General features: G+C 46.0%; 4 protein-coding genes and 1 long non-coding RNA gene across 9 annotated transcripts; 3 read left to right on the forward strand and 2 right to left on the reverse strand.

The window, feature by feature from the left end:
* Positions 1 to 111: 111 nt before the first annotated feature.
* Positions 112 to 11,327, forward strand: ghrhrl (growth hormone releasing hormone receptor, like). Of its 2 annotated transcripts, XM_029827919.1 has the most exons (13): positions 112 to 684; positions 6,617 to 6,722; positions 7,362 to 7,469; positions 7,584 to 7,675; positions 7,939 to 8,042; positions 8,489 to 8,621; positions 8,719 to 8,872; positions 9,043 to 9,103; positions 9,334 to 9,403; positions 9,476 to 9,567; positions 9,982 to 10,111; positions 10,400 to 10,441; positions 10,684 to 11,327. In XM_029827919.1, the coding sequence occupies exons 1-13, from the start codon at positions 631 to 633 to the stop codon at positions 10,783 to 10,785; spliced, it is 1,248 nt and encodes a 415-aa protein (XP_029683779.1). In that variant the 5' UTR covers positions 112 to 630; the 3' UTR covers positions 10,786 to 11,327. The 2 variants fall into 2 exon arrangements, with proteins under 2 accessions (XP_029683779.1, XP_029683781.1); XM_029827921.1 differs by lacking the exons at positions 10,400 to 10,441; positions 10,684 to 11,327 and having other exon boundaries at positions 9,957 to 9,997.
* On the reverse strand, positions 2,902 to 3,871 carry LOC115247184 (uncharacterized). Its single transcript, XR_003886238.1, has 3 exons — positions 3,776 to 3,871; positions 3,227 to 3,382; positions 2,902 to 3,089 (listed from the first exon to the last, which is right to left on the reverse strand). It is a non-coding gene; the product is annotated as an uncharacterized lncRNA (long non-coding RNA).
* Positions 11,328 to 11,685: 358 nt separating the features above from the next.
* LOC101079319 (fibropellin-1) lies at positions 11,686 to 18,475 on the forward strand. Of its 4 annotated transcripts, none has more exons than XM_011614633.2 (23): positions 11,686 to 11,886; positions 12,307 to 12,441; positions 12,531 to 12,597; positions 12,685 to 12,855; positions 12,950 to 13,075; positions 13,167 to 13,307; positions 13,423 to 13,542; positions 13,639 to 13,671; positions 13,810 to 13,935; positions 14,050 to 14,172; positions 14,271 to 14,393; positions 14,798 to 14,920; positions 15,111 to 15,233; positions 15,334 to 15,459; positions 15,630 to 15,758; positions 15,851 to 15,943; positions 16,337 to 16,432; positions 16,620 to 16,715; positions 16,921 to 17,016; positions 17,218 to 17,319; positions 17,399 to 17,504; positions 17,989 to 18,105; positions 18,186 to 18,475. In XM_011614633.2, the coding sequence occupies exons 2-23, from the start codon at positions 12,319 to 12,321 to the stop codon at positions 18,262 to 18,264; spliced, it is 2,439 nt and encodes an 812-aa protein (XP_011612935.2). In that variant the 5' UTR covers positions 11,686 to 11,886; positions 12,307 to 12,318; the 3' UTR covers positions 18,265 to 18,475. The 4 variants fall into 4 exon arrangements, 3 of the variants coding, with proteins under 3 accessions (XP_011612935.2, XP_029684660.1, XP_029684661.1); XM_029828800.1 differs by having other exon boundaries at positions 12,688 to 12,855; XR_003886418.1 differs by lacking the exon at positions 18,186 to 18,475 and having other exon boundaries at positions 17,218 to 17,306; positions 17,989 to 18,025.
* Positions 18,476 to 19,816: 1,341 nt separating this feature from the next.
* Positions 19,817 to 23,043, forward strand: LOC101079093 (cytochrome P450 2J6-like). Its single transcript, XM_003974039.3, has 9 exons — positions 19,817 to 20,572; positions 20,658 to 20,820; positions 21,151 to 21,300; positions 21,389 to 21,549; positions 21,627 to 21,803; positions 21,919 to 22,060; positions 22,148 to 22,335; positions 22,406 to 22,547; positions 22,637 to 23,043. Exons 1-9 carry the CDS (start codon positions 20,261 to 20,263, stop codon positions 22,813 to 22,815), a joined length of 1,614 nt encoding a protein of 537 aa, XP_003974088.2. The 5' UTR covers positions 19,817 to 20,260; the 3' UTR covers positions 22,816 to 23,043.
* A 36-nt stretch (positions 23,044 to 23,079) lies between these two features.
* On the reverse strand, positions 23,080 to 25,916 carry LOC101066452 (cytochrome P450 2J6-like). Its single transcript, XM_003973979.3, has 9 exons — positions 25,587 to 25,916; positions 25,342 to 25,504; positions 24,880 to 25,029; positions 24,631 to 24,791; positions 24,363 to 24,539; positions 24,100 to 24,241; positions 23,808 to 23,995; positions 23,577 to 23,718; positions 23,080 to 23,467 (listed from the first exon to the last, which is right to left on the reverse strand). Exons 1-9 carry the CDS (start codon positions 25,788 to 25,790, stop codon positions 23,292 to 23,294), a joined length of 1,503 nt encoding a protein of 500 aa, XP_003974028.1. The 5' UTR covers positions 25,791 to 25,916; the 3' UTR covers positions 23,080 to 23,291.
* Between the last annotated feature and the right edge of the window lie 72 nt (positions 25,917 to 25,988).

The following is a 25,988-nucleotide window of genomic DNA, read 5'->3' on the forward strand; positions in this document are numbered from 1 at the left end:
TCTTGAGAAAATGCATTTTATATGTTATTTATGTGATTTATTTTGAACAGTTTTGAATGTCGGTGTGAAACAAAACTCATAGCAACAGTAAAATGTTTGAATTTAAAGTATTTATCGTATTTGTGATAAAATAGTTTCCTCTTTAGTGACTTTATGGTGCAAGTTTCAGCCTTTTTCTCCTTAATCTGTAAAAGATTCTGGCAATGCGAAGCAAACAAGCCACTTTAAGACTAAAATTGATGTTTTTAAAAAAAATATCTCACTACACATAATGAGCAACCTCAGTGTTGATTTGGTTCAGACATTTTAAAATGTGCCATTATTTGATCTGGATCTACTTTTCCCCTGCAGCAGTAGTCAGTGGCAGCTTTATCTCCATCTGGATTATTCCAGGTTGTTGGCTTTATTCTGGAAATAAATGCAGGAAATGCAGCATTTTGTTGCTGCACACTTGACTAGGGTCTGTGTGTGTGTGTGTGTGTGCGTGTGTGTGTGTGTGTGCGTGTGTGTGTGTGTGTGCGTGTGTGTGTGTGTGTGTGTGTGTGTGTGTGTGTGTGGCAGCTCAGGATCTGTCCAGCAGGAGTGTGTGGATGCAGTCAGAGCTTTTGAGGGTGTCTGAATGAAAACAGCATGTTCTGTCTCCACATCAGAGGGGTTCTTCTCACCCTGAGTCTCACTGCAACCGTAAGTGATTCGTTTTCTTTTAGACTTAATGATGCACGCAGGACACGGGATAAAAAATTGTTATTTTGTCAATTCAAGTACAAGAATTGTTGTTTTTTTTTAGAAATGATGCAAAATTATTGGGATGTTTTGTCTGGTCCTCACAAGGATATGAGTAGAAATGTGTGTGTGTGTGTGTGTGTTTACCTGACTGGCTGCATAAATTGTATTTTTCTCTGATTTACGTGCTGCTCGATAAAAGTCTGCAGGTTTACAGCTCTGCTCTGAAGTATCGGATCTTTGCTGAATTAAATCAGAGTGCGTGTTAGTTGTTTAAAAGGTGGTTTGTGTCCTGACTGGATCAATTGAGGCCAAAACATCCAAAGGTCTGTGGTTCTAGGCTCAGATTGCGATTAGCGCACAATTTCTTTCATACAGCAGACATACAAAGAGCCCACCTGGGCGAGTATGGTCATTATTATTATTGGTAAAGTCATGTTAAATAAGGTCCAAATGGTAAAATGATCATTATTTCCAAACTGAATGTTTGCACCAAGTGTTGAAGGCTGGTTTAAAGGATTCATTTGATTTATTATGGATGATAAATAAAAAAAAGAAAAAAACACTTCTCACACAATTTGATTTATTGATGCTTGAGTCATTTGGCTTAACCCCCCCCCCCCCCCCCCCCAAAAAAAAAAAACACACACCAAAAACAGAGAGAAATGGATAATAGCATAAGTTATGTGGTTGTTCCACAATAAAAGTCTGCAGGGTCGATGAAAACAGAGTCGTTATCAGATCCCGGCTGCACTGAGGCATCGTTTCAAGTTCACGGGACACTTTTGCTGCTCTACAGATAAACAGATGCTGCAAACATCTGATAAAAGGGTGCGCCACAGTGGTTTTAGAAATGGAGGCTGTTTGCTGGTCACCTCTGATTGCTGACAGGAGTTATGAGTTGTGTGTGAGCACATCAATACCTGACGCCACAGGAGCAGAAGCACTTTTATTCTGATGCATTAAAGGAACACCTCACATTGAATAGTGATCTGAATTACTCAGAACAGAACATACTTTAATCCATTCATCAGCCTGTTAAATACGGATTTTCATGGTTTTGGTCAACAATTCTGATTTAGATTTGAAGAAAACACGTTAGCAGAAAAGCACATTATATGACATGTAGATACAAAATAAAATAACAGTGAAACACAGATCCAGTCTCTCAGTTATATACTTGTGTATTTACACTTAGGTGGAAGGAATCTGGATAAAAGTGTTTGTGGTGGGATATGGGATGGATGTGTCCCAGTCTGTCTTCAGGGAGTCATTCCACTCACCTGTTCTGGATCTGCAACCAACCCAGCATTAAGCTCCTCCTCCCGTTCCCTCTCTGCCTTCATGCGAGTCATTCCAGCGTTCTTCTACAGCCTGATCACCTGGTACCGACCCTGCCCGTTTTTGACCTTCCTGCCTCGCCTCTGTCCTGGTAAAAGGCCTCCACCTTCTGTCTCTGATCCCGAGTTCATGGAGATCTCCTCCGGGTTCTGTTTGCTCGTGGCCGGCCAGTCTTCTGCTGCTCGGTTCGCTCCGCCAGCACACCAGGATCTTCTTTCCAAGCGTGCTGTGTTTGGGTCCAATGGCTCTGCCCGTTTTAGGATGTGGTGGGATATGGGATGGCTGTGGTGTTTGTGGTGGAAGCAGTCCTCCTGGACAGAGATGTTTCTTGGACTGGTGTCCACTATTACAAGTGGAGGTGTGTTTCCTCTTCTGCTGCGTTGACTTTTTACCCCACAAAAACATGACAGGCCAGATGATGACGCTGTGGTGCTGTTGATGTTATGTTTAAGGGGGTTTTAACAGAACCCGAGAGCAGGCCAGCACACAGTGGTAAAATGGTTCAGAGTGTTATTTACAGGGGAACACTCAAAGAAAACAGAAGTAGTCCCCCTGGACTGCAGAGAACTCGGGAACAGGTTCTGCACTTCTCAGGTCCAGCAAACGGTGCGAAGACCTCAAACATGCAGGGAAGTCGGACCAAGCAAAGCCGCAACACTCCCGCATCCAATCCAATCCAATCCAATCCAATCCACACACACACACACACACACACACACACACACACACACACACACACACACTCCACAAAGGAAACCAACACTCTGGCCCTGATAGGCAGGCGCTCCCCCCTTAAGTAGGTGGCCAGATGTTAGTTGCCCACAGGCCTGACTGCCTGCTGCACCAGCTGCCACCAATTGAGCTCACGCCCCCTGCAGGAAAAGCCAGAAACAACCCTGCACCCCAACAGTCGACTCACATAGTTTTCTCTGCAGCTCCACTCAGGATGCCTCATTTTATGGAACAGCCTGTTGCTCGGCGTCCGTGAGGTAAACCACCTTCTCTTGCTCTGACAGCGATCGCCACTGTGGACAGAGCAGAGCACAAACGCCCACATCAACGACACGAGAGTATATTATCCAACACATTCGAAGCTGTAATGCAGAAAAATGGCTGGATTCATTTTGTAATATTGATGGGCGGGAAGCTGGAAAACGCTTACCATCCTTCCCAGGTGTGCGTTCACCACCCTGTTCCCTTTCTGCAGGATCTCGGGTGACAGCAACTTCCTCTTCTCCTTTAGAAACAGCATGAAAGCATTGAGAGGCTGTTTGATATGTCTTGCCTTCCTCCCGTGAACGGCCATTGTTGTTCTCTCCTATAAGAAAAAAAAACAGAACACGTTTTATTTACAGCATGCAGAAAATTCACAATGAAGAAACCGCTGAAGGCCGCGTGGAACCTTGAAGTAGGTTCGTGCTACGTACTGCTGATTCTGTCCACTGTCCTCCAAGAGCAGCTTTAATAAGTCATAAGGCTGCAGACGATAGACACAGAAGAGGTTGTACACAGATTCTACAGATTTATTTTACTTCTGGAGAATTTAACAAACCATTGGAGCAGTTTTATTTTGCAAAAGCCTCTTTTCCTGTGTTAGAATTAGAGCTTGTTTGGCAAAAATCATCCATGATGGATGTGTATTTCCACCTGTTCAGGCTCTGGTGGCCCAGAGATACCATCCCTAACTTCACATCTTTATCCGGTTACTCACCTCCCTTTGATGGGGAGGCCTGAGAGTTCTGCTCAGGCTGGGTGGTGGCAGGTATGGGGATGTCAGATGAGGTGGAGGAGTAGGAGTAAGGGTTGGTGTAAATGGAGCCCAGCTCTGGGGACAAACTGCTGTGGCCACCTTTTCTTTTTCCTGGTCCACAGGTTCTTCAGTCTTCATAGATGGAAGTACCGGTACTCAGTAAGTGCCAGAAGCCGTTGCCAGACTCCTGTAACACACAGCAACAAAGACCCACATGACAATCAATAACTGAAGTAGAATCTTAGTGAGACAATTTAACCAGACAGAACTGACTTGAGCTCTCCACATTTATTTAAAAAAAACCAAACCCAATAGATTCAATATGATTGCAGCAATTTCAGAAAGAAGATCCGGGTTTTATTTGTTCTCAAATGCTTCCAGGACACTGAGGTGTAGTTGGAAAAGTGAGTGGGATGGAGGACAGTGGAGTTTCAGCAGAATGTCGAGACCGGCCGGGCCTCGGATTCCTGTTTATGCCTGTTTAAATTCAGTCCATAAACTCCATACCTTTACCTCCAATCAATGTGGATAAGTTTTGGTATTGCAGCGGTGCTGCACATAATTCCACATAATAGTTAATTTGCAGCAAGTGCGTCTGCAGCGTGATGGAAGGCCTTTGATTCGGGTTGTTGGAAAAATCTGCATTCACGTTTTTAAATGTGCTCAAATAGAAACTATAAATGCTGGTGAGGTGTTCGGTGTGATAGAGAGGAAACTAAAACAGCAAACACTCATCACAGGATTCTGTCCAACATTCACTACCCTCTAACACACACACACACGCACACACACACACACACACACACACACACACACACACACACACACACACACACACACACCAATAATGCCATCTAACATTGGTACCCGGGTGCCAGAACACAATGACATGTGCAGCAGGCCTGATCTCTGCACCTTGTTTGGGAATGAGGTAAATGCTGCTGCCCAGTTTTGTTCCAACACTAATTACCCAATGGAGCAATCACTTAGCTCTGCTCAGGAAGCCCAGGGACACTAAATGTTGTCTGCTTCCTATAGAGGGATGTATTCCTACAGTCCTGCAGCAGATTTACATTAAGGCTCAAAGTACAAAGATACGCTGCAGGAAAGCGTCACTTTATCGTTATGGTGACTATGACAAAAGCAGCAAAGACGTCTGTAATCTGGATGTGAAGAACACCAACACTCAAACAGATGGAGGAACCTATAAAATGAAGCTGTGTCAGCTGTGAAACTGCATTCAGAGCTGAAAGCCTCAACCAGCTTGGCTGATGCACATTATCCGCTAACTGGGCAAAATGGGGGCAGATTAGAAACCTTTTTCTTGTCCACCTCTTTATTTAAATGTGTGATTTGTGCAGGCGTGTCTGCTGAATTTTATGTTTCCACAGGAAGAAAAGCAAACACTGTCACGTGGTCGTGTGACAAGCTCAGGAGGGGTGTGGATGGGTGAGCAGAGCTCTGGATCCCCCCCCCCCCCCCCCCCCCCCCCCCCAAATTTAGGTCACACCAGAGAAAATAAAAGTAGAGTTGTTGTTCAGGAACAGCTTGACAATAAATAATCAACTCATCTTCAGCGAGTGCGCAGCTGCTGTTTGTTCTCCTCGGAGTAACTTGTGTATCTTCTCGAAGACACAAGTGGATCTCTTTGATGAGGGAGGAAGATGGAGAGCGTGCACTGGGAACGTTCACAGTCCCGACGGACCTGTGGAGCTCGGCTTGTTTTCCATAATGAGGCGGAGCTGTGCTGAGCCAGGGACAAATTGCGCCTGCTAATGTAGACCTGACTTTAAGATTGCGTCTGCCTTTTATCATCCATCAACACGAGTATAAATACGCTGGAACCAAGAGAAAAGCTGAGATTTTCCAGCACTGGGAAACAAACAAACAAACAAACAAATCACTACTTTAGAGTAATTTTAGAAATGGGTTCTGATTACATGTGGGCTTCTGTATTCCTTTGATCCTGGGGTTGGGTCCGAGCACTCATTCCTGCTGGCATCACAGTACGGCCATTTTATCCAAAAATAGTCTAATGAGGAGCCATAATGAGACCTAAGAACAGGAAATACGCTGTGTAAGAATGCAAAGTTGTTGTATCACACGGTGCAGCAGCTGGGTGCGATAGCAGCACCTTGAAGACGTTTATCCGTTCGCTCAGAGAGACTTGGGTTCAGCAGCAGCAGCGCCTGACAAACAGACCTGACCCGCTGACCCAGTGTGTAGTTCAGATGGAACATGTTGATCGGGGACTGTTGATGAAACAGGAAGTACATGTGTGCATCTGTATTCAGATCAGACCTGTCGCATCAATCTTGCCCAGGCTCTATCATCGGGAAGCCCCTCGCCGCTGAAGAGCCATAAACCCATTTGGTGGCAATAATGGACATTGTTTCGATGCCATTTTGTTGTACTTGAATCACAACTATGTAGAAGCCTTTCTTTCATTTCAACTTTTACACCTGATAACATAATTTCAAATCAGCTTTGAAATGAGGTGAAATTGTCTTTAGGTGTCTATTCTGCGCCAACAGGAATTCTTACTGTAAATGTCATTAAATTAATATTATTGGATTAAAAGATCAACTTGCAGAATTAATTCCCTGTAACTACATTTACGGTAATGCCATGACAGGAAATAATAGCAGGTTACAAGACGTATTTCTACAGGTAGGTCACAGAGGGAAAATACGATGCTGCGCTTAAGAGGCAGAGCTGATTTATCCTGTAATTCCAGGCTGACTGGCCGCTCTGTCCTCTGGTTGAATGTCTGCACGTCTAACTGAGCGCTTTCCCCTGCAGGCTTTGTCCCGCCTGCACCCGGAGTGCGAGATGCTGTTTCAGCTGGAGCAGGAGGAGCGGAGCTGCCTCCGCTTCATCGAGGAGCAGAGCAACGGGAGCGCAGAAGGTTTGTTGCTGAAGTCCCCCTGCAGCAGAGCGCGGGTTTGAAAATGTAATTACGAAACATCCCGCAAACAAGAACCGCCGGTTGTCAGGACACAATATTGATGGCGGAGAATGCACTGACTGACCCGTCGCTCGGATGGGTTTTTAGAAGAGAACCTTAATGGATTTACCCACATCAGGGGACTTTGTTGTTGGCACTTTTCCATTTTCTTGCCGGTCTCATTTGCACACAGCGATGTTATTAATGTGGAACGCGTTGACAGAAACAAAATGAGACACGCCACATTTACGCATTGTTCTCCCGATAGCTCATTTTACATCCCCCCTCGAATTATGAGGCATAATTTATCCTGTTTATCCTTTCTAGCCCGTCTTGCTTTTGGCTGCCATGGTATTCATTATCAGAGGACAGACATCACAGCTACAGAACCGGTCCGGAGTGTGTCTGACTTCAATACTCTCGTATTGATCTGAATTGTAATGTCGTCTAGATTAGTTGGATATCTTCTGGTCCCACCTGTGGGAAACTGCTCTCAACTTAACCAAAAATATGAATATTAAACAAGCGGTTTTGCTGTTTCAATATACTGTAACACGTCCACAATGTAGTCTAAAACCTCTCTTTTCTGTCCCTCCGAAGGTTGTCGACCATTCTGGGAGGCTGTTGTCTGCTGGCCTCCTGCAGATGTTGGGGAAACTGTGCACCGCCCGTGTCCCGCCTTTTTCTCCCCCTTCAGAAACAGCACAGGTGACCCCAGTGTTGGCATCCACCCCATGAATCAGAATCGCCAGACCAACCAACCCCAATATCAAACGCAAAGCTGAAAGCCTGAGGTGCTGACCCAGTCATGTTTGACCTCAGGTTCAGTGAGCCGTAACTGCACCAGCGCCGGCTGGTCCAGGACATCACCCCCGTACCACATCGCCTGCAGCGTAGACGATGACGCTCCCGAGGTGAGGCGGGAACCGAGCGGCAACACTGATGCATCCAGGAGCCAAAAAAAAAGAAAAGAAAACGTAACATGGGTCCTGTGATGCTGCAGACGAAGCGTGAGAATAAAAGCTATTCCCGTTCAGATGTTGTCAGTCCAGACAGAATCAAACACACAAACAGCTTTCCTGCAGCCGAGTGCCGCGCCGCCTCCTAATTTGGTCAAATTGTGCATAATTAAGTTCACTCTGAGGGCTGAGAGTGCTTATTTTTGCCTGGCTTCCAGACGGAGCGGTCCTTCTTCGCCACGGTGAAGCTGATATACACCATCGGCTACAGCGTGTCTCTGGTGCTGCTGGCCGTTGCCGTGTCGATCCTGTTGCTCTTTAGGTAGGAACGGTCCAAACTGGCCACTCTGTTGACCATGATGTGAGGATTTACAGGATCTTTGTCATAGTTACGACCATGGAAACAGTGTGGAAATGGTGTGGAGCTGTAATAAGACTGTGATGTGGTGAAGAGAGGAATCCATTGTGATTGTGTTTATCTACATCTGACCTCTTTGAATTAGTGCAGCATTTCAGAGGGCCGCAGATCCATCAAAATATGATACCTGATGGAAAAATGAAAAGGAGGCTGCGACAGGATATCACCACATTTCTCTGGCCTCCATTACGGATCGCGCTTCACTGATGCGAGGTTGCCGTCCGCTTTAGAGCTTTTTTTCTTTTCTTTTTTTTCCCTGTTCGGAGCCGCATTTTCGTCCCAAAGGGCAATTTAGTGTCATGTCTGAAATAAAACAGCGGCGGCGTGTGCTGTGTGATTCTCCCCAACAGGAGGCTGCGCTGCGCCCGGAACTTCATTCACATTCAGCTCTTCGTCACATTTATCCTGAAAGCCGTGGCGGTGTTCGTGAAAGACGCCGCCCTGTTCTCCAGCGACGACACCAACCACTGCACGCTCTCCACTGTAAGACGGACAGCTGTGGAATTCTGTCCTCTTGCATTGCACCCCTCTTCCACTAAATATCCCATAATAGCCGTCTCTGCCTGTGTCTCCTGCGCAGTTTGCCTGTAAGGCCTCTGTGGTTTTCTGTCACTACTGTGTGATGGCCAACTTCTTCTGGCTCCTTGTAGAAGCGCTCTATCTGAACTCCCTGCTTGTGTCTTCCTTCTGTCACGCCCGTCGGTGTGTCTGGGGCTTCAGTCTGCTGGGATGGGGTGAGAATTCTCACGTTTCACACCTTTTCTTCAGCGTTGTGTGTGACCCGCATGCAGCCACTTCCTGGAATGATTTCTGTCTATACTGCGAGTCCAGGCGGGGAACGATCCCAAATGCGCTCAGCAACGGTTGCACGATTGAAATGGATGTTTCCCCCCCCCCCCGGCAGGTGTACCAGTACTCTTCATCAGCGTGTGGATCGCATCCAGGCTGTACTTCGAAGACACAGAGTGCGTTGAAGCACTTTAACGTACACGCTTTGTTCTGAATCCTCTCAATCTGTTTGACCTCCCAGTATCCCAGTCAGAATTGCAGTGATTGCTCACATGGCAGATACAGTTTTCTGTTGAGGTTTTATTTAGTTATGCTGTAGGTTTTTTTCCACATGATTTTAACACATTTCATGTGAACAACCCATCTTCGTTGAACTGTGGACTTACTTTAATGTCTTTCTTTCTAGATGCTGGGACATTAATGAGGATTCGCCCTATTGGTGGATCATCAAGGGTCCAATTGTTGCATCCATAGCTGTAAGTGATGCAGAATGTATTTAGCAATGTTCCTCTTTCCGAACTGTGAATTCTTTGCATTTCTGTCAACAGGTCAACTTCATGCTGTTCATGAACATCATCAGAATCCTGGTGCAGAAGCTAAATCCTCGTCTGATCCAGTTTAATAACTCTTCCCAGTACAGGTAATCCTTCTTAACTCCTGAATATGCACAGTTCACATCTGGGTTCTGTTTGCTACAATAAGAAAATCCAAAAAGGAAGAGCACTTCAGTTTATTCTGTGGTGGATGGGGCTGAATGATGAACCTTTGAGCATTGAATTCATATTCATTCAGTGCACTAAACTCTAACTATCCAAGAGGGTGAGGGACATTTTCAATTAAAATAGACTCACTAATTGGCTGAAAGTGTCCAGGGACGTGCGGCCAATCCGGCTTTAATGAAAGTCATACCTGGGGCAGGTTGACTGCTCCTTGCATTAATTGGAGCAGCTAAATGAATATTCTTCTCCACACGTTGCCTGAAGCACCATTAAGGTGAGATTTATACACAGTTGTGTGTAACCCCAACAGCTTATCACCCCTGTCTGTGCATTAGACGCCTGGCCAAGTCCACCCTCCTCCTCATCCCCTTGTTCGGCACTCATTACATGCTCTTCAATTTTCTGCCCGACTACATCAACGTTAACCTGCGCCTCTGCATCGAGCTCTGCATAGGATCCTTTCAGGTACACACACACACACACACACACACACACACACACACACACACACACACACACGCATGAATATGTGCATTTTCATGATATTTTTACAGCAGACTGATCCTTTGCTGCTCCATTCTGCACTAACCCTCAAACTGAACTAAATTTTTTTCTTACTTCATTTTAGTGTTGAATCTTTGGTCCCCATAAAGATGGCTGAACCCTGTTTATAGTTAATAAGAATGCCTTTAGGCACCTTGTATAAACACTGATTGAATATAAACATGTCCTTATCAATGGTCTTTCCTCCAGGGGCTTTTTGTCGCTATTCTCTACTGCTTTCTCAACCAAGAGGTCAGTATTATTTAAATCCTCTCACCTTACTGCATGACAGAGTGCCTCTCCGGCTGTCTCTCGTTCTCCTCCATATCTCCCACTCTTTCTGCATAGATTTTCCTCAGAGGTCATGATGTTCTTTCACCCTCATTTGCAAATATTTTCAGTGACACCGGAGTCACAGCCCAGCTGTAATGCATGAGTGAGCTTCTGACCTCACAGTTGCAGATCTGGAAGTGCTGACTGTGCGTCTTTGGCAGGTCCAGAAGGAGATTCACGTGCAGTGGCTGCGGTGGCAGGAGAGGAGTTATGGGGTGGTGTCACCAGCAGCGAAGGGCAGCCAAATGGACACACCTTTCTAGTGACGTCCGGTGCACATTCTTCACGTTATAAATTTCAGATATACTGTGAAACCTGAAAAAGTAAGGTGTATACTTTATTTTAGATACATCATGATTAAGTGTAGCATTGTAGAATTGTCTGAATTATCATATATCACAATTAAATGAACTGGCAGTTCATTTAATCCATGCCTTCGTATACTGCAAAATAAATGTCAAAAGTCAGATTTTATGCTTCTCTCTGTGATGTTTTAAAACAAATTTACTATGCAGGCACCAATGAAAGGGTTTAGGGTCCAGTGTGTGCGCTCTGTAATATTGAGATCTGCTTTTCACAAATATGTGTTTGATACAACAATGTTAGTATCAAACTTGTGCTGAGTTAGTTACACACTACACTTTATTTTCCACAGCAAAGTAATTGGTTCTTCTACCTGTTATTTCCTTGGTGTCACATTGTATCAAAAATCCCTTCTTTCTCCTCAGAATTCAGACAAGACTCAGCTCTGACCTTTGTGCTGTAGTTCACTGATGTGATGGAAAATACCTTTTTAAAATTTCTTCTGCTGACTGAAACAAAATTTGTTTTACTTAAAGGATTTGCTGCAGGAAAATCCTCCACACCACTTTGATCTAATGTGGCAACTGTGTTGTGGTGATGACACCTTAAAGCCTTTTTCTAGCTGAACTTCCGGTGATATTTGCATTCGTCCGCTCACCACAAACCCATGAATGGTGAGGTAGTAAGCGTCCAGCAGTATACTGTATATTTGTAAAGATAACGCCATTAGATATGCTGTCCTGTCCCCCGGGCTGTCAGAGCCCCCCCACGCGCGCGCTCTAAAGCCTCTGTGACAGGGTTCAGAACATTTGCGGGGGGGGGGGGGGGGGGGGGGGGGGGGGGGGTGGTAGTCTGCTGCGGATTAGGGGTTTGCGGAATGGGAAGTGCAGAGTTCCTGGACAGGATGTGGAGACCCCCCACTTCCATTCCCACCATACCGACGCAAAGCTGGCCCACAGCTGCCCCGGTTCACATCTGGAGCGGACAGGAACCCGCTGCAGCTGGAGGAGCCGCGATTTCGCTCTTCTTCCCGGTTTGTAACTCCAAGTGGAACTAATCTGGTGAGTGTTTTACTTTTTAATCCATTTTTTTAATCGTATAAACCCACAAGCGTCGCGATCTTTCCGTCTCTGACCGCTGAAGTTGTCCTCGCAAATCTTTGCCTTTCAGCTTAACGGATCGTGATCGCAGTTAGCAAATAGATGTCCTTTCCGTGGTCCGTGTTATTCTTTTGTTCTGGGAGGTTGGTCCAAGAGGGAATGTTAATAACAGGTTTACTTCCCTTTGTGTTGTTTTGCCTGTCTGGACACGCACTGTGCCGCTGCAGAACGCGCTCATGCGCCTAATCCAACATTAAGCCATTTTACGCGCTTTCAAGCGTCGATTTGCACAGTTCAAACTGTCTGAACTCGTTAGCTTTGGCCCGCTGAACACACCATCACCTCCAGCTCCACCTCCACCACCTCCTCTTCCTCACACAGACTCAGGTGACGATGGCTCATGTCTGGACCCTGATGTCAGCCGGGCTGCTGGTTTTGTGCGCAGCCGAACGTCTGAACAGCCCTGAGGAAAATGAAGTTCTGAAGCACACGGATGACGAGCACACCAAGAAACAGGCTAGTGACTAAGGCCTCCTTATGGACATGGGTGTGTACAGTCTATCCAAGAAGGGCCTGAATTAAAAGAGTTTTTGCTTTGCTTTTAGTCTCAGGTGACTGAGAACATCACAGCCAGTCTTACTGTAACAACACCGAGCTACACCTCACCCACCTGTAAGTTTAAGTCTTTTGTTCTCTACTTTTGTTCATCACTTCTAAAATAAAAAAAAAAAAATCCAAACAAGCTCATTTTACCACCAGCAGCTTCCCCGAGCACAGATTCTCCCAGCTCCACCCTTGCACCCCTGTGTCCAGGAAACCAGGTGACCCTGGGGAACGGCTCAGCCTGCGGTTGTCCATCCGGCCTCGTGGAGGTCGGAGACAATTGCTCCTGCCCCGTGGGCTTTACCCCGGAGGCTGCGGGGTGCACAGGTGACACAAGTCTTGTTTGTGAGAAGTGTGTAAGACATGATACAATATGTTCTGCAGTGACCTTCATTTGTAGCATGTCATCTTGTTTGTGCAGACGTAGATGAGTGTGCAGACGAGGAGCCGGGTCTGTGTGGTCTCCACGCCGTCTGCATTAACACGCCCGGCTCGTATTCGTGCAACTGTCTCCATGGTTTCCTGATAGGTGCAGCAGGCTGCCAGGGTTTGTTCATCTATGTGTAAGAGCGAAAGGCCGTGCATATGGAGTTTTAAAAAAAAATAAAACAATATGCCATTTGTTTTTTTAAATGCAGATATAGATGAGTGTTCTCTGGCTGCAGTGTCGGGCCTGCAGGCCTGTCAGGGTGATGTCCTTTGCATAAACAGCCCTGGCTCCTTCACCTGCTCCTGCCCCACAGGGTACATAATGGCTCAAAATGGACAAAGCTGTGTAGGTGAGGATGGTGTCAACGGTTCGTGTGTGTGCGACCGTGGCGGACAGCAACTTAGGGGCTGCATCTGGAACGAACAGAAGGTGGTAACAATGCGCTCCTGTTTTTTTCTCCGCAGATATAGATGAGTGCATCGTAGAGCAACCATGCCGTTCCGAGCTGGGAAACGCGTGTGTCAACACTCCCGGCAGTTTTGTCTGCAGCTGCCAGCCTGGCTTCAGAGCAGAAGCGCCCGTGGGTGAGACCCTTCACCATCAATTTCCACACACAGTATCCACAAAGTTCTGTGTGCTTCTGCTGTTTTTACACCCTGGCTCTGTTCTGCTGCACTCAGGGCCAGTGTGTCCTCATTTCACAGTGTGTCAAGGTATGAGGAACTGATTTTATCAACAGCATCCTGTAGTGCTTATTATTATTTGCATGTTGCAGTAAGTTGCTTAATTGCAAGTGTTTCCTGTAAGTTTGTGTAAGGCATCACTCAGGCTGCCCTTTTCTTCTGTCCCAGATGTGGACGAATGTTTGGAAGGTCCTGCAGTGTGTGGTGATGGTCCGGGTGTGTGTGAGAACACGCTTGGGAGCTACAAGTGTGCTTGTCCGGCAGGTTACCGAGGAAACGGCACACACTGCGAAGGTAGTTCATTAGCATTTGTGTCCGTCCATGTAAAAACTGGCTCCCTGTGGAGAGCGTGAGCATTCTGTTGCGCGCTGGTTTTTAGCGTCCCCCTCTGTGCACTCTTATTTCCAGACGAGAACGAGTGCGCTTCAGGTGGTCACGGGTGTGACCACAACGCTCGCTGCGGCAACATCATTGGCTCATACTTCTGCCAGTGCTACCAAGGCTTCAACGGAGATGGACGCTCTTGTTTTGGTGGGCAAGGGATTTGCGCACTCCACCATAGCATGACGGTGGCGTTGTTAACACTTGGACACGGAACACTTCACCTAAAGTGCTGTTGTTGTCTACAGACATTGACGAATGCGCTGTGAACAACGCCCGCTGTGAACACAACTGCTCCAATGAGTCAGGAGGCTACAGCTGCCAGTGTGCCCCGGGCTTCCGGCTGGATCAGGATGAACACAACTGTACAGGTAACGGTCATATAATGGCTGTGGTGTCATGTGACTATAAATGTACAAATAATACAGGATATTCCAGCAAAATAAGCCACTAATCTGGTGTAGTTTTCTTGTTATCTGCATGGCTGAAAAATCCATGTAAAATTACACTGCAAGAAACAAAAAGGACATTAAAAGTACATGTGCAAACCCAGGTCCTGCATTGTTATGATGTAGTCCTTTCCTAAAGTTTGCTACACCTAAGGAAGAATGTACAGGCTGCTTAACCACAATTAAACATTTAACAACGTAATAGTGAGTAAAGGCTGCTTCCATGCAGAAGTACATTCGCAGATTTTCTCTGAAGCCATATTTTCAATCACAAAGTAACTAACGATTTTTCTCTGACCCCCCGCTGGCCCCACATCCTCCACCAGATGTGGATGAGTGCCTGGCGCTGAGTGGAACCTGTGAGCACCTTTGCATCAACACTCGCGGGTCGTTCCAGTGCTCCTGCAGGGCCGGCTACCAGCTCCACATCGACGGTCACACCTGCGTGGGTCAGTTTCTCTGCAAATGTAGTCGTGAAATCCCTCCTGCAAACCAGCGTCACGATGTTCTTCTGCTGTGTTCACACATGAGGAGGCGAAGGCAACAGATGGAGACATTTAGGCTTTAGCTAAACAGGCTCAAATATCTGGTATTCGGGCCACCCCGACTCATTTCCTGTGCCTGCGTATGTGTGCTTAGATATTGATGAATGTAAACTTCAGAATGGTGGCTGCTCTCACACCTGCAGCAACACCGCAGGGGGACACACGTGCCACTGCCCTCCTCCTCTGCTGCTCGGCACAGACAACCTCACCTGCAGTGGTTAGTTTACCAGCACATTCAAGCAATAATGTCTATTTTCGGCCTTTTATCGACCTTCCCTGCTCTGTAACACCAAAGAGAACTTACCCCCCTTGAGCAGATATTAAATCGTGCAAGCTGAGGAATGGCGGATGTGAACACACGTGTGCCATGACGGCTGAGGGCCAGGTCCAGTGCAGCTGTCAGTCAGGCTGGAAGCTGGACGGGGACCTGCGGAGCTGCGTGGGTGAGATTTTTAACATTTTCAGAGGATCTGGAGAACCACTAATAATGATGTCACTATGAGCGGACGATCGACCTTTGCGCTCAACACCAGATTCCTGTCCATCATGAGGAAATTAGAGGCATTACAGATTGTTTAATATGTTTAATGGTGCTGTTGCTCTTTGTGGAAAGATGTGAACGAATGCGGAGACTTCACAAATGGGGGCTGTGAGCAGCTCTGCGCCAACCACCCTGGTGGGTTCAAGTGCACCTGCAGGGAGGGCTATAAAGTGCGAACTGACGACCCCACCAAGTGTCAGCGTGAGTCAGCAAGTCCAACATGTCACATGCAGGCATCAATGTCCATTTGAAAGACTGCGCTCAATTTTGACGTCTCTTTGACGCCCTTTCAGCGGTGTGTGACCCACCGTGCAACAACTACGGAGTGTGTGTTGCTCCAAACAGTTGTGACTGTCCACCAGGCTACCCAGGACCAGGATGCTCAGGTACAGAACTTGGTGCGATTAGCTTTTTTTGCCCAGAACTACTGCAAACCAACGAAAAATGCTAGATTAGCCAACCCACAGCTTTAATGTCGCCTCTGACACATCCAAAAATGAACGATACAAATTAGGATCGTCAGGGTGTTTTCTTTAAGACTTTCCCACTAATCACCATGGTAACAGCAATGTCAACCCGCCAAAGGTGGTTAGCACAGTCAGCTATCAGCAAGAATCTTCCTCTAAAGAAGGTCCTGGAGACCTGTCCAGAGTTTATTGGAGATGAATAAAAATGCAGAACAAGCTATCGTCTTTCAACTGATACTCATGTTTCAAGATTCTGACTAGACGAGTCATAAATGATTAATGATCAAAATCAACATGTGATGTGTGTTTCAGCCATGTGCTCCCCACCGTGTGCCCACGGTGGCACCTGCATGCGTTGGAACAAGTGTCTGTGCCCTCTCGGCTGGACCGGGGCCGGCTGTCACACAGGTACACCAGCACCTGAGACACCCGAGTCAATCCGATCCATCCACCTGAGCGGGACTGTTCTGAAGCACTCTTTTGCTGCTGCCTCATACTGATCCCCTTCCTCTTGAGTTATCAAAGAGAAAAACAATGATTTCCCTGGTATTTGCTGAATTTCTCTGGACCTCTCACCGTTTTGTTTCCTCCTCAGCCATATGTGAACTACCCTGTGCTAACGGCGGTCGCTGTGTGGGGCCTAATATCTGCCAGTGTCCGTCAGATTACAGCGGCCCACAGTGCCTTTTGCGTGAGTAACAAAACCACAAACACATCTGGCATCAGTTACATCCCATCAGCAATGTGAATAACATCAGGGAGGGGGGGGGGTTAAACTCAACGACTGGGTCTCTGCTCCTCTCCGCGCCTTTTTGCCACTCTTGGGTGTTTTACCATAATGTAAAATGATTTTTGTACACAGTTCTCCTGTTTTTCCTGTCTGGTTGTTTCCACAGCGCTCTGCACTCCCGCCTGTCAAAATGGGGGAAGGTGTGTGGATGTCAACAAATGCACGTGTGCTGGCGGGTGGCAGGGGGCTCGGTGCCAGATAGGTGAGAGCACACAGGCTGGACTCGCATCTGTCCTTTGCTTCACCACTGAAAACAACATTTCAGAGCACATCTGCAACACTTTAGTGTCGATTTACAGAAAACCAACACTGCTGTGGCGCTGCTTCCTGTTGTAACTACCAGCATAAAAAAACGAGCCAATCTTGTTTTCCCGCAACTCCGTCTTACATCTGTTTTCAACAGAGCCAGTTCAGTGTCAGAAACCGTGCAGGAATGGTGGTGTGTGCGTGGGCTTCAACAGGTGTCGCTGCGTTAAAGGATTTACGGGCGAGGTCTGTGAAACGGGTCAGTGTGCCGCGTATGCTCCTGCAGGATTCGCTCCTCCGCCTCTCGCTTTTGACATTTATCTTTTTTCAACCTGTAGCTGTGACCACCCCGTGTGTGCCCCCCTGTCAACATGGAGCTACCTGCAGTCCACACAATACCTGTACCTGTCCAGAGGGCACTGCGGGCCTGCGCTGTGAAAGACTGTGAGTTTGTGTTTGCGTAGAGTCTAACCCTAACCCTAACCCTAACCCTTTCCAACAAGAGAGGTGAATAAATGATGAAAGAGAGCACCAGTAATGAGATCGTCGATTTATCAGAGCATAGAAGGTGATTTGGTGCTCAGCCCACCCGATCAGATCATCAGAAGTGGTGGAGATGATGTGAGCCAGATGATCCTGCTGGCAAAGGGGGTGGACGAGGGACGGATGAATCAGAGGAACATAAATGTCTACGAAAAGGAAGGCTGATTGTAATTGGATTAAAGTAGGACGGCCAAATTAAATCAAGCTGAAACTCAGAATTAAAGAGAACTTTAGCCGTGCTACATATTAATGCCATCACTGACTTTCCTTCAACTGTTGTTCATTCTGAATTACTGCTGCACACTATCAACATGGAAGCCACTCATTTTTATAAAAGTGATTGTTGATGCTCAACTCATGGTTGTTGTGCTTGTCTTTGCTGTAGGACGTGTCCTGTGCTCACCACAGTGGTCAGTATGGCTCGAGCTGTACGAAAGGCCTTTAGGGAGAGTTATGTGGACCGCTGTGGACCCCTGGGAGTTCAGCTTTGCACCAAATACAGGTGATATGTTGGTTCTTTCCCGTTGAGGCATTAAACATTTGCAAGAAAAATTATACTGAACTTTGTGTCAATATTTGCAGGATTAACCAGGCTCGGGTGTACCTGCAGGCCTACAGGGTGGGCTACAAAATCCAGTGTCAAGAAAGGAGAGGCAGATGAGTGTCTTAACAATGCTCATCATGAGCAGGCATCTCTGTAGATACAGAAACAGGAACATAATAGAATAATGAAAAGCTGTTGTTTTGTATTTTATCACTGACCACTGTCCTGAGTGTGTATGGCAGCTGAAAAGTATTTCTTTTTTACATTTTGCCAACGTGTCAATATTGATTGCTTTTCTAATAAAAATGAAGGTGGCGTCCCACTCAAACACATGAGCATTTATTATTTCCTGAAGTACAAACTGATCCTGGTATTGAAATGTGTAGAACATAGTTGCTCCCACTAGGCGTCTCTAAAATGAATAATTGTGGCGTTCATTTGTCGCAATGTGCAACAATTCTGTGTAACAGGATGAAATGCTGCTTCATGATGCTTTTTCATAGTAACTGATTCTGTTTTTCACAGCACATTCAGATCTGCACCCTTTTATTGTCATTTATTATTATTAGTCGAAGTATTTTATTGCATACTCAGTGGGGAAAAAACTCCTTTAGAGATCGAAAAACATTCTCAGTCAACTTTGTGCATTTAAGTTTCAGTACAGATGCATATTAACACTGTTGGGAAGTGCTTGAACATCCTTGTAAACAGTTCAAGGACTATTTGTTCCTGCCTCTTATGGTATTTATTTTACACATGCCTGCCTCTGCGTCAGATGTTCCCTCCTCTCACAGTCTCTTGTTACTGAATGAGCTTTTCCTGCATGTTTGCAGTTGTTTGTCTAATGTTTCCCGGATTGTGACTCAGTTGAGTTTGTATTTTTGGCTTCTTCGGGGACAAATGAGGAAGCACTTTTGTCCTCCACACAGTGTTTGACTGCAATCACAAATAGACTGAAGATCACAATCATAAAACAGGTGTTTCCCTAGGTGGGCGTTACTCTTTGTTGTTTTATTAGGAATTTAGATATTTCAGAACCTGAAAAGTGGAATTACCATTCACATATACAGCAGTTCCAGTTCTTTGCCTCAACAGGGACGGTTAAATGCTCATGCTAGTGTTGGTGCCATTAGGTTGTGCATCTGAAATTTTCCCCCTTACAGTAGGTAAGTTTTCAGGGTCAAGAGGTATGATAGATGTTGGCCTTGTGCCAGGAAGTTCAGTCCTTTCAAAACAAGATTCCATTCCATCCTGTTCTGAAAATGCCCTCAGTGCCACTAATACAGCACTGAAGCGTCACTCTGCATTTCAATTTGTATTTTCTCCAATTTTTTGCATAACTATTTCTGTTGCATGATTCCGTTCCTTTGCTGATGCGCCTGCCAGGAGGGCGGCTTTGGATGATTTGCTTGCTAGTGGAACTGCTTCGGCTTTCAATTGAAGAGTCTATTGAAGATTTGACACAATGTTTGTGGGTTTTACTTTTGTTTCTTCTGATTGTGAACATTTTCAACCCATTTTGTCAATTACACATATATCTTATATATGTGTATATTTTGCAACAATCTAAGAAAATTCATTCACACTCGTGCTTTTGCTTTTATTCCACAGGCAACAACTCAAGCAACTTGTTTTGAACATCTTTTGCATCATTAATCAACGCCTGATAACCGGGTTTTCTAACCTTGTTCACCTTCAAATTCTATATTATGCTCTATTTCTAAGAATTTTACAAGCATAAGAATTTTTTTAAATTTACACAGTGTCTCTAAGTTTTAACAAGCAGCCAGCACTTTTACTGTAAGCTTGTTTTTGCATTATCTGCCACCAGCTAATGTTCAGTCTCCTATCGTGGCTTTTTCTTCCTCCTGCAGTCAAAGTGAAAGAAAAAGCGAATTTCAAACCAACACTAAGGCACAATTATCAGCATGTTGCAATAGTTGATGAGAAAATGGATGCTTTTTAACCACTTAGCATATCTGATTAGATACACTTGCCTGAAGGGTAATTACTTTACAGGTGGGTCTGAGCTGCTGTCACCTTTCCACACCAGTTGTTTGGGATGTGGTTTTAAGTTGTTTTAGTCAGTTTTAGCCTTTAGCTGCATCACCTAATGTGGCGTCACACTCGCCTATCGGAGGAGGGGATAAATAAAAACAGCTCCAGCGTTGCGCGCTCACATGCTCGCACCCCTCTGACCCAGCTGCAGCCTCTCACTAGAATGGGCTTGATCGTTTCTGTATTTGGCTCCCATGCAGACTGGAGCATCAGTACCCTGCTGCTCTTCACTGCAGTTTTCATCCTGATGGTGAACTGGATCAGAAACCGTCGGCCGCCCAGCTTCCCTCCAGGACCCTGGACGCTTCCAGTCGTCGGGAACATGCACAATCTGGCTCACCACAGGATGCATCTGAATTTGATGGAGGTAGAAGGAACCGTCGAGAGTCAGAGAGGAGGGTGGATGTATTTGCTATATGATGCATTCAGCCATTTTTCACATCTCTTCACAGTTAGCTGAAACTTATGGAAATGTGTTCAGCATACAGTTGGGCCAGGAATGGATGGTGGTTTTAAATGGACCAACAATATTGAAAGAGGCACTGGTCAACCAGGGGGACAGTGTGGCCGACCGCCCCAACCTCCAGCTGATTATTGATTCTTGCCATGGCTTAGGTGAGACTATAACACACCAAAACAAACTGTTGATTCCCTGTTGTGAATCACAGTTTCTCTGTAAAACTCATACAAATTGTTTTTCAGAGAATACATCCATATAAATGCAGTGATGGTTTTTCCATAATAAAAACACTTTAACGGTCAGAAGTCTTAAAAAAAACATGCCCATTAGGCTGTTTAAAGAGGTTAATTGCCTCCAAGTGTGACGGTGTGTGCAGTGATGCACTGGTGAGCTGTCCAGGGTTCCTGCCTGTTGTTGCCCTCAGCTGAAATATTGAAAACTGAAACGAAAAAAGATCTTTTGAAAGCTCTTGTGTTTCCCTCCAGGTTTAGGCTTCAGTAGTGGCCACTTATGGAAGCAGCAGAGGCAGTTTGCAATTTCAACCCTCAGATACTTTGGATCTGGCTCAAAGTCGCTTGAACCTGTCGTACTGGAGGAATTCGCGCACTGCGCAAAACAATTCAGTGAATTTAAGGGTGAGCAGTGATTGTAAATTGGCACATTTATGGTGAGAGATGACGGCCAATATGGGGATTAAATCACATATTCAATTTACGTGCATAGGAAAGCCCTTTGCTCCACAGCTCATGTTCTACAACATCGTCACCAACATCATCTGCTCCCTGGTTTTTGGCCATCGTTTTGAGTACGGCGACAAGAACTTTGAAAAACTGATGAACTCGTTTGGCAGGTGTCTCCAGATCGAAGCTTCTGTTTGTGCACAAGTACGCCTTTTTCGGCTCATTAACAAAGGACATCGATCCTCTCAATGTTAAATGAAGACCTCGTCCGTCCTCCACAGCTTTACAACTCGTTTCCTCGTCTGATGGGCTGTTTGCCGGGGCCACACCAGACAGTGAAGCGCATCTACCAAAACATAAGAGACTTCATAAGAGAAGAGATGAAGGAGCACAAAAAAGGTTTGGATCCTTCGACCCCGAGAGACTACATCGACTGTTACCTGAACAAGATCAAAAAGGTGAGCAGTTGGGGTGAAGTGCGGCTCTAGTCTTCCATCCTCCCTTAATGCAATCCGGTCTTTGGTCTCATTTTACACACTCGCTGTTAAGTTGCAACATTTTGGGTTTTTACAGTCAAATCTGGAGCCCCACAATACTTTCCATGAGGAAAACCTGGTCATTTGTGTCTGGGATCTGTTTCTGGCTGGAACCGACACAACAACTTGTACGCTACGTTGGCTTTTCCTCTTCATGGCAAAGTACCCCGAGATGCAAGGTGAACGTCCACGCACCATGCTGACCTTAAGTCATTTGTGGCATCATTTTGACACCATTACTAAAAAATTGTGATTTTCATGTGCAGAGAAGGTCCAGGCTGAGATAGACGAGGTGATAGGACAGTCCAGGCGGGCGACCATGGATGACTGCGTTAACATGCCGTACACCAACGCGGTCATCCACGAGTCTCTGAGGATGGGCAACGTGGTCCCTCTCAGCCTGCTCCATGCAACCGGGCGAGACATCCAGCTGGAAGGATACACCATCCCCAAGGTCCTTTCCTCACACATGCGTCAGCCTTGCGTCACCAACAGCCTATAACAGTTATGATTGTGACCACCAGGGAACTACTGTCATCGCTAATCTGACCTCAGCGCTGTTTGACAAGAACGAGTGGGAGACGCCCTTCGCCTTCAATCCGGGACATTTTCTGGATGAGGAGGGGAGGTTCCGGAAGCGGACTGCCTTCCTCCCTTTCTCTGCTGGTGACGAAGAAAACAGTCATCTAACAAAATCTGTGCTAAAGGAAACACCTTCTCTCAACTTATTTATTTTGGTCTTTTTCACCCCGTAGGTAGGCGGCTGTGTCTCGGAGAGAACCTGGCCAGGATGATGCTTTTCCTCTTCTTCACCTCTTTCATGCAGGACTTCACCATCTCCTTCCCCGCAGGAGTGAGCCCCGCGATGGAATACCATCACTTTGGTGTCACTCTTGCACCTCACCCCTTTGACATCTGCGCCGTGTCGCGCTAACTTTATATCATGGCGATTAAAGGAATCCAGCTCAATAACTGTGGCAGTCCTGTCGACCGGTTGCTGACTAGGTTAAAGGTTGATTCTATAACATAATATTTGCTATATGTTTTGTTTTTTCATTTAGTACCCTTATTTTTGGAGCAGTCTAGGTTGTAAAATCAACTGTAACTGAGCCATTGTTTCTGTCTCTGAGCTGTAGTTTTAAATAAACACTTTAAAAGTCCTTTCTGGAAATAAAATAATAATAATAATTACAGAACACATGACACCATAAAATGTTTATTCCATGTATTAACACTGACACTTTACACAATTTACAGAAAGCACTGTTAAGTTAAAATCATTAGGAATATGTAGCAGTGAATATATGCACCTAATAATTTTGATGAATATGTGGGAGCAGAGAGTCAGTTTACTCTTCCAATTTTAGCCTGCTGGCTTCTGCAATTGTGCGTCTCCACCGCTAGAGGCTGTTAGCGCGGGATGGCACAGATCTCATATGGTTTCGGTGCCAGAGTGACTCCAAAGCGGAAACTCATGTCCGGCTTCACCCCAGCAGGCATGGAGAAGGTGAAATGCTGCATGAAAGAGGTGAAAAAAAGGAAGAGCTCCATCCTGGCAAGGTTCTCCCCCAGACACAATCGCTTACCTGAGTGGAAACAATGAAAACAGCCATAACTTGGTGCATTCAGAAACTGAATAAGTCTCAGAACAGAAGACAAATCTCCTCCATGTTTTACACAAGTGTCATTCCTCACCAGCAGAGAAAGGGATGAAGGCTGCACGCTTCCTGAACTTCCCCTCATTGTCCAGAAAGTGTCCCGGGTTGAAAGTGCAGGGCGTCTCCCACTCGTTCTTGTCAAACAGCGCTGAGGTCAGATTGGGAATGATCATAATTCCCTGGTGGTCGCAATCGTAAGCGTTAATAATTACAGACGCAGAGAGGAATGAGTGTGTCTGACTTGTGCGTTTCATATAGGAGAAATGACCTTGGGGATATTGTATCCTTCCAGCTGGATGGCTTTGTTGGTAACGTGAGGCAGGCTGAGCGGAACTATGTTACCGAACCTCTGGATCTCGTGGAGGACGGCATCGGTGTATGGAAGGTTGACGCGGTCATCCATGGTCAGCGGTCTGGATTGTCCGACCACCCTGTCAATCTCAGCCTGAACCTTTTCTGGGCATCAAGATATGGAATATCAGGTCACACGTGTGGCCTTCACCATCTTTCATGACAGATATTTTAACAGGTGACGTTTGAAAAGACATGTTCTGCTCCACCTTGGATCTCGGGGTATTTCGCCATGTAGAGGAAAGCCCAGCGCAGCGTGGTGGACGTGGTCTCAGAGCCGGCCACAAACAGATCCATCACACAAATAACCAGGTTTTCCTCGTCAAAAGTACTGTCGACCTGGCCGCTATTCTGCACACAGACAGACACGTTGTTACACGATGAAACGAGGGGGCAATGCTCCAAAAACATGGGACAATACAGATCACTTGCGTCGTAAAGGAGGGTATTCCCCTCATCAGGTGCGACTCACCGCCTGAATCTCCCTCAGGTAACAGTCGATGTAGTCTCTGGGGTCTGACGGATCCCAGTTCTTTCTGTGCTCCTTCAGCTCGTTTCTTACGAAGTCTTTTACTTCATTCCAGATCTTCTTCACAGTTTGATGTGGTCCTGGCACGTGTTTCATCAACAGAGGAAATGAGTTGTAGAGCTGTGGAGCAGGCAGCAACCATGAAGAGCATTAGCTGCTCTGCTCACGTGAATGCCTCTTTCTATACTTTTATTGATAAGAAATTCCACACCTCCGCCCAAACAGAGGCTTCGATCTGCAGGCTCTGGTCAAACAACTTGATCAGATTCTTGAAGTTCTTGTCACCATATTCGAAGCGATGACCGAAAACCAGCGAGCAGATGATGTTGGAGACGACGTTGTTGAGGATGAGGTGAGGGGGGAGTGGTTTACCTGCACAAATTTACCCACATTTGATGTGAAAATGGCAGATTCTGTGCAAGACTCTTGATTTCTGTGTCCCCACGCTTGTGACATTTACCTTTGTAGCTACGGAAAATGTTAGCGCAGTGTGTGAACTCATCAGTGATGAAAGGTTCGAGTGACTTCTTGCCAAATCCGAACAATCTGAGGGTTGAAAGTGCGAAACGCCTCTGCTGCTTCCACAAGTGGCCATTACTGGAAATGACGCCTGATGGATGAACAAGCAGAACAAGATGACGTTGACACATTCAATTTAAACCACTGAAAAGTGATTATTTTCAGCGTGAAACCTTTGTTTAATTTCAATTACAAAAAAAAAGTTCCAAAAAATGTTTGGAGGTCTTTATTCTATGTGAAATTATGCTAAAGACATACTTTTCCCCCTTTTCCCCTAATGTGTAACATGTTGTTTGAGGTTAATTGCAGCTGTGAATGAACACAAAAGGAAGTCTGCTTCTCTGTGAGAGTCACAGAGTTGAGATCTTTGTGCGTGTTAGACCCCCCCCCCCCCCCCCCTCACCCTTTCCATGCGCTATTTCATCCTGCAGAGGGAGGTCTGGACGGTCGGACACACTTTCACCATGAGTTACCAAAGCTTCTCTCACGACTTTAAAACTGTTGACCACCACCATCCATGTCTGGCCCGTTCGCAGGCTGTACACGTTCCCATATGTCTCTGCCAACTGGGAACAGATGCGACAGGTGAGGAGCACAATAACGTAAGTGGTAATCAGAACAGATGCATTAGAATTGCTTTCGATCTACCTGAGTCAGACTCTCATGAGTCCTGCTGCGGTCAAGAGAGAGCATGTTGCCTATAATAGGAATCGCCGTGGGTCCCGGAGGGAAGCTGCCAGACCTACGGTTCCTTAAGTAATCTGCAGTCAGGATGAAAATCAACAAGAAAAACAGCAGACTTTTAAAATCCCCTGCAAGGAAGGATCCGATTAAATCAAATATCCAATGCATTCTGCACGCAAGGGCTCAAAGCAGTCAGAATCATGCAGCGCTTTTGTGCCTCCCTGAAAACTAAAGCTGAGACTGTGTTGCTAGGATCCTGCTCTTTATCTGTGTTTTCAGCCTCTCCTGCATAGGCCAGTCCTCTTTTATTACATAACGTCGGCCTTTAGACTTTGACCTTAAACGAATCATACACAATGCTCAACC

This window comes from Takifugu rubripes, chromosome 20, assembly GCF_901000725.2.
Source record: "Takifugu rubripes chromosome 20, fTakRub1.2, whole genome shotgun sequence".
In the NCBI taxonomy this organism is placed as follows: Eukaryota; Metazoa; Chordata; class Actinopteri; order Tetraodontiformes; family Tetraodontidae; genus Takifugu; species Takifugu rubripes.